The 7,737-nt window shown below is 41.4% G+C and overlaps 1 protein-coding gene across 1 annotated transcript in view; it reads right to left on the reverse strand.

Moving 5' to 3' along the window:
* Positions 1 to 485: 485 nt before the first annotated feature.
* PPIF (peptidylprolyl isomerase F) overlaps positions 486 to 7,737 on the reverse strand; it is an 8,032-nt gene continuing 780 nt past the window's right edge. Inside the window, exons 2-6 of the mRNA XM_014956239.1 lie at positions 5,751 to 5,781; positions 4,799 to 4,887; positions 2,788 to 2,884; positions 1,910 to 1,985; positions 486 to 1,489 (exon numbers count right to left, since the gene is read on the reverse strand). Of these exons, the coding sequence (XP_014811725.1) occupies positions 1,354 to 1,489; positions 1,910 to 1,985; positions 2,788 to 2,884; positions 4,799 to 4,887; positions 5,751 to 5,781 (429 nt within the window). The 3' untranslated portion in view covers positions 486 to 1,353. The remainder of the gene's footprint in view (positions 1,490 to 1,909; positions 1,986 to 2,787; positions 2,885 to 4,798; positions 4,888 to 5,750; positions 5,782 to 7,737) is intronic.

Consider the following 7,737-nt stretch of genomic DNA (forward strand, 5'->3'; position numbering starts at 1 on the left):
AAAAATCCACTGCAAAATAGTTTCAAACCTACATATTATCCAAATGTAATGGAAATAAATTCACATTTGAAGAGAGTAATCTCTTTTTACTTTGCTCTTCAGTAAGAAGATTATTGCACAAAACCAGTCAAGTACTTTGTCCCACAAGCATGAATACTTTATAGCTTTAGTGATTCTAAAAGTGATGTTGTGAGGTTCCAACATTTGATACTACTCCACATAAAACATACTGCTTTAAACAAACAAAATGTGTTGAGCTGATCAGCTGAATTCTTTCCTTTTCATGCATCAACCCCAAGAATAATGATTTTGCTGCACTAATTAGGCCTTGTGATTCCGTGGTGACCAATTTTGACTTCTGATGATGATGCGTGAGAAGAAATCAGAACCCAAGTAATGCCCAGGGTGGGCTGACTTCACAGAGACAACAGGACAAAAAAGCAATGAAATCCATTTGTCACTCAAGCAAGCTCACTATTCTCTAGTTACATTCTCAAAGTGCAAAAATAGGCTATTTATTGAGAACTGTGCTGCGTTCCTCACAGAACCACATGTCAGAGCAGAACCACACTTCAAGTAAGTTCACAGTTGCATAATAAAAAAGTCCCATGATCTTTTGGCTCATTTGTGGTCTTATGGCCCGGGCAGAGCTCTAGTAGTAGGTGAACACAACCAAGAGCAATTTACTTAACCCAAAAGTCAAATTGCTCTAGTGAAGCAGGTAAGGTAGAGTTCAGTTTTAAACAGCAGTCTGAGACTACAAAACATGATTAAGACAGAATTAATTTAAAATAACCCACAATCATACATTAGTTCTATTGGATCAACTTAAATTGAGGCACAGAAAGAAAAAGTCTGACGGCCTTGTTGCAGGCAGCCTTGAGAGCACTAGTTAGTATTATTTTTCCAAAGTGATGAGACAAACAACAGAATAGGCATTTATTAGCACCACAGGAACATGGTATTTCTCAATTTATATCTAACTCCCAAGTACAGAACACTTAGTTGTCAACTGCACCACTGATTCTAACACCTGAAACATCCAAATACTAAGGACAGCATCAAGGCTGCAGTCAGATATGCTCTGGGCGACCGTAGGGCTACTTTCAAAACGCAGTGGGACTCTACCAAACCACTGTGACAGTGTGACTACCAAGGTAGCTCAGTTAAAACATGTTGCAGTTATTGTTTTATGCTTTAATTGATATTATTCAATATAGGTATAAAAGTCCAGAACAAGTTAAATAGAAAATATGGCTCCATAGGTGCTACTCATGGGATCGGAAATGTTTGGGGCTTTTTATGACTGATTTTTCACAGCATCGAAGTTGTCCTGAGTGGCAGGGCAAAGGGCTAGGACAGCTGGCCACAGTCAGTAATGACAATCTTTTTGGAGGGTTTTCCACTCTTGGAACCAAAGCCCTCAATTTTTTTCACAACATCCATTCCTTCCTTTACATGCCCAAAAACAACATGTTTTCCATCTAGCCTGTAAAACAAAACAAAAAAACAAAGGTAGTTTTATTTAAAACAACATAAGGACTGAACCAAACCAAGCTCAGTGAAGGGATACGAGCACACCTTCATAGCTCTCTCCCGCTGATCAACTCTATGTGGCAAAGGCACAACTGCTCTACAAGTGACACGAAATACCTTGAGCTCCGGACCTTAGGCTGTTCTGAGGGATAGCAACCTTCTTACCCACACAGCCCTTCCTCCCTCAAGTAGCATAAAACAATTTATTTTCCCTTGTGAGTCAAGTAATTGGAAATCAAGAAAAACAAACAAAACCAAACCAACCAAACAAAAAACCATCAACCCATAAACAAACAAAAAACCCACTAAAACCCCAAGCCCTCCAGATCCAAACATCAGTCAATCAGGTTAACACGCAGGGCCGAGAACCTACCAGTCAGTTTTTGCAGTGCAAATGAAGAACTGAGATCCATTTGTATTGGGTCCCGCGTTGGCCATTGAAAGGACACCTAGAACGAGAGCAGCAGCAGCTTATTGCATTGATGTAACAGGTACACAGCAGAGAAGACCATGTTCCTCTGCACACTTGGACTAAAGATGCACAGACAGAAGATGTGATGGTCTCACATTGTCTCTAAATGATTTCTAATGCCAACTTCTTGTCTCTGACTATTCCCCTGCAGCCCAGCCTCCCTGCTTTCCACAGCACAAATGGTAGTAACGTAATTAGCTGTACATGTCCTGAATGTTATTAATATCAGTTAACCTCTACTGTGGTTCAACTTCAGCAGTAGTTTCCTGTGACGAGGAAATAATCTGAAAAAGACTCTAGAATTCAGCTGTTCTTATGTATGACTTATCCTTTTTTCTGGATTTGAGCTTAAAAGGACAGGCCAGTAAATAAGGAATTTCAGATCTCTGTTTCCCTTCTGCAGTAATCATCTAAGTAAAAATTGACGTCTATGACTTATGAAAGAGGAAAATAAAAGCACTAATTTCACCTTTTCAGGATTCATAAGTAAAATACAAAATCCCCATACTTTAATTGCACAGTCCCTTTTAACAGTGAGAGCAAGAGTGGCACTGTCACCTCTCACAGGCTGACTTACACTGTACAGCAGTCACCACAAAGAAGCACATGCCAGGGACAAGGCATTGCTAAACTTCCCTTATATTTCTGTAACTACAAAGTGCCACACGCATCTAAAAAAAACTTAGTTTTTTTTTAAATACCTCTTCATAGACAATGATTCATGATAGGTTATAGTCGTCTAGTCATATAGTCAGGGTAGAAAGAATATGTTTATTTACCAGGTCCTACGTGCTTAAGTATGAAGTTTTCATCTGGAAATCTACTGCCATAAATGGATTTTCCACCGGTTCCATTATGATTTGTAAAGTCACCACCCTGAAAAAGAAATGGCGTATTAACTTTACTAGCACACAAGCATTATTTTACATCAGAAGCAATGCTATTTAAAATATACTCACTTGCTTTAATTTAAAAGTAGTAAAATCAACACATTTTCTTCAGGTTAAGAACAAGTACGGTCATGTGAGGATTTAAAACCACGTAATTAGTTGAAGATACAATCAAGCTAAAAGCAAATTTCTGCTCCAGACATTGCTGTTATTCTCCAACTGATGTCCATAACTCTAACAACCACCTTTCTGTGTCACCAGCCTTGCTCCCGAATGTGATGCAACAAATGGCAGGAAGTTTAAGAAACACCTCAAAGGCCTCAAAACAGAATCACCCAAATTCATTACCACAGGCAAGACCTGCAAACTTTTTGTTTGTTTGTTTTCCTTCCTTTCTTTCTCCCAACAGGTTTAAACACTGCTCAGGACCTCCATTATGCTGCTTGCTGGGACAGATGTAACCATCTGTCTTAGGTTAGACACACAAAACCCAACAAACAAACAAAGAAAACCACAGCAACTCCCAAAGGTAGCTATTAAACTCTGCTTCCAGCAATCTGCCATCTCCTCTCCCAGAAGGGACACCACCCACGCCGGCAAGGAACTCACACCTAACAAGTATTTCATGTCACATTCATCTTCCCATCCTCACCTTGAGTAATCTATTACAGGTGGTGTTACAGCAACTCCTACGCAGTCCCAGAAGAATGCTCTGCACCCCGTGTGCCATGTGGGGACATCTGGATTGCCAAGTTCTGGGTGCGATGACCTCCAATTAGGCTATTCCAATTACCTGAATCATACTAACACTATCTCAACAAGTGGAAAGGCCTCTAATGTTCCCTCTCACCTTAAAATATTTGAAACCTATGACAGGATTTCCACCTTGATAATGACTTCCAAGTAATTCCTAAGTATTACTTCATCATCTTGCCTATCACTGAATCAGCCACACAGTATCCTCACTTAAGGTCCATTTGTGGGGACAAAACAGAGAGGCAAGGAGGACTGACTTAGTACTCCCAAATTTGTGGTAGAACTGAGAGTAGGATTTTTATTTGTCTTATATTTATGAATTTCTGACCCTAGCAAGACTTCCAACCTTTGTCCTTTTGTCAGTACCACAAAACCTTAGTTTTCGTTTCAATCAAAAATGAAATGTAGTGCTTCTAAGGGAAGAGAGGACAACCAGGAATTGCTACAGCACAGAAATCCTGCTCATCTGCCAAGCCAAGTACAAAGAAGGCTTTTTCTGTTTTGGTTTTGTTGTTGTTGTTGCTGCTGTTCAAGAAAAAATTGCTAACATGCATAGATTTTAATTCAGGATTTTGAAAGACTCATCCTTTAAATCAAAACAAAATCCATTTCAGGTGTGTCACTACTAAAATCTACCACAATCAACCCTTTTGGTTCATTCCTCCCCTTCCTATCAGGGAGATGTTAAGAAAAAAACAGTTTGTTTTTTTTTAAACACATTCTCTACTGTGAACAGATTATTCTGCTAGGAATAAAGAATGGACACGTTGTTTTCTTAGCTCACTTAGGACACAAGGTTGTTTGTCATTCTACCCACAAACACTTCTCCCAAGCAAGTGCCATTTTGCCAAATATACCCCCCACTAAAGCACACTGCTACTGCTATACAAAAGCAGAAAGCCTTAAGACAGGCTTTTTAAGACCCTCTACACATAATTTACATTTATTTGTACAAAAGATGTGCTAAGCAACAGCCACAGCAAACAGATCGGAAATGCAAGTCAGGCTGTCACTCCTTTATTCTGTAGTTAGCAAAGGTTAGACAAGAGACACTTAAAATGTCACTACTGGTCTAACTGGTTCTAAAAATATATAAATAACATACAGATAAATTTAACAGCAAAAGTAAGGAAGAAAATATTACCTGGCACATAAATGAAGGAATCACTCTGTGAAAAGTGGATCCTTTATATCCAAATCCTTTTTCACCGGTACAAAGAGCTCTAAAGTTTTCTGTGAAAACAAAGCATAAAGTACTATGTTGCCACACATGATACATAATATAATGAGACAAAACTATATCAACTATGTCCCCAGTTTATAAATTTGAAAAATTTTATAGTATCTTTAAGGTATTATTGACTTATTAGTTGTTTCCATTGTTTAAGAAACCTCTTCTATAAAGCTAAGGAAACAAAGCTTGTTTAGCCTCACAACAGGGTACAAACACAGCCCTTTTCCATCTCATCTCCCCTTTATTTTGCTGTTACATCTTAACTCCAAACCCACCACTCTGGTGTCAAAGACTTTATTTTCTGAGTTTTGTGCCTTTGTTTTCTATAGCAATTGTGAAGATGATGCCTTTTTTTAAGGCTATTCATCCATCTACTGGGAACTGAAAGAAAAGTACAAGTTTTTCAGAACCACTAAGCAAGCAGACTAGGAAGGAAGCACGTGATAAACCACAAAAACTCTGTGACACGAATGCACTGATCAGCTAGAGACAAGGAAAACAAAGCCCTGTATGCTCTTTGGAAACTCTAAGAGACACCATCCCTTTTTACCCTTTCCCATTTGCTTTAGGGTTTGCTTTTAATGAAAACAAATGTGCTTTTAAACGTATTTATTCACCACTGATAACCCAACATACGGACTGTACTGTCTAGCCACAAGTTATAAAATCAAACTATTCGGACAACAAATTACAGCTCCTCACTAGCACAGTTCTGACAAAGTTCATATCATATTTCTCTATTTAACAAATGAAGATGGAACATGGAAATAATTTCTAAAACATAACAGAATATTCTTGTTCCTGAAAATCCCAATCTAAACCTTAAATATTTAAGTATTAAATTCTCCAGATGCTGCCTTACCTGCTGTCTTTGGAACGACGTCAGCTTTCAGCTGTTAAAGAAAAGTAAACAAACAAATTAATAAGTCAGCTTTTTCACACATGCACAGAAAAACTTCTACACTGGAGAACACTGCAACTGAACCCTCCCCCCAAGGTGATGAGCTACCTAAAATCACAAGTCACCCAAAATTCCAAGAACACCTTAAGACTTTCCAAGCATTTGGGTAGTAATTTAAAATATCTCCTCAATGCAACTTTTAGCCAGCTAACAAAGAGTAGTTTGAGCAGTGTCTAATGATTTCATTGATCAATAAAACAATTTAGCAATAACTAAGAAGAGCCTTTATGACAAGCCCCGAGGATCAAAGCCCACTTTGGATACAACTGGAGAGATCAAAGTCTCCTCAGCACAGAGCCACCTGTTGAAATCTGCAGAGAAGGCAAAGGAAAAAGAGCAGAAACTGTATATCAAAATCAACCCATGATGATACATACACATTTGTTACCAACAAAAATTTTAATTTTCATTAGTATGCACTTTTTTACTAGTCTTGAAAACATATGGTATTATAACTGCCTGGAAAAAGTGACACAAAAATGGCTATCCCAAGTGAGACCAGGGTTTTATCTAGTTGCACACCCTGACAGTGGCAACTAGAAACATCGTGGCCGAGATTAGAAGTTCCTCCCCTAGGGTGCTCTCCTCAAATATCTATAATCTGCAACTAAATCTAACCACAACTTTGCCAGAGACTCAAGGCGATGATGCAATACTTTCAGATTTTCTGTCAACTGGGCACATTAAAAATCTTTACCATGGAAATGAAATGCTGCCACAAGAAATACAGTAACATTATTGCTATTTTTTATACTACTACTCAGCTCTTCACTGATGAAGAGGGAACTCACATAGCAATATTTTTACCTATCGCTCCCTCAAACGCTACCTTCTGAGAACATGAGAGCTCGTAGTGTCCAATTAATTTATATGCTGTTGCTTTCAATGAAGAAAAATGAACTGGGCTCTAGCCTCAAGGAAAACCCTGTTAGAGAGAGCCCTTATGAACCACGTTTTAAAAAAAATCTGTGGATACAGACTCAACGTGGGTGTCGGAGGCAGGAGGCCACACTGAATTCCCTCAGCAGGGAGCAATTGGGAAGAGCAGCATTCCCTCTGCAGGTGCTGGAGCTCAGCCCTCATTCCTTCCCGCGCACAAGGCGCTCATTCAGAGGCACGTGCGCGGCCCCAGGGATACGTGGTTATCCCAACAATTAAAGTCTTGACGCTTATCGTACCTCTGGCAAGAGCAGAGCACTACCACAGCTTTCCTGTTCAGGCTTTCTTCCAAGGGGCGAGTGCTTTCAGAGACTGGATTTTTAACGATGGAGCTGGTTGCTGGCTGGCTGCGGAGCTGCCAGTTCAAACAGAGCTGGGCAAACCTTTACGCCCACGTGGAGCGGGAAGGTCAGAGAGCCAGCACCTCAGAAAACTGAAGACTAAGAATCGAACCATAATCACCCGGGAAATAATAATATATATATATAAAACCAACAGGGAAAAGCAGGTGGAAGTGGCTGGAGGCCGCTGTGGGCACGTTGCCCCAGGAGCAGGCCAGGCCCCGGCCCTCTCTCCACTGACCCCCACGGCCGCGCCGGGGCTGCGGGCTCCCGGGGGCTGCTGGAACCCGGCGGGTCCCTCCCAGGCGGGACACACGCTGCCCCAGCAGCGCTACTCCTGCTCAGTATCCCAGCTTCAGCGCTGAGGTGCAAAGTCGTCTTCCACGGAGGCTCCCCGCCGGAGCAGGGCCCAGCCACCCTCTCAGGGAACACAGCCGCCCCGCCGGGACGGCTTCAGGTACGGAGGGGGAGACCCAGCCGAGCGACAGACCGCGGGCAGGTGCCCCCGCTCCGGCCCCCTCTCCACCCCGCTCGCCTCACACCGCTACAACGGGCCCAGCTCTCGCCCGCACCGGAGCGGCTGCGCCTTCCCCGCCGCTCCGGGAGCC

Source organism: Calidris pugnax, unplaced genomic scaffold, assembly GCF_001431845.1.
Source record: "Calidris pugnax isolate Ruff unplaced genomic scaffold, ASM143184v1 scaffold196, whole genome shotgun sequence".
NCBI classification, from domain to species: domain Eukaryota; kingdom Metazoa; phylum Chordata; class Aves; order Charadriiformes; family Scolopacidae; genus Calidris; species Calidris pugnax.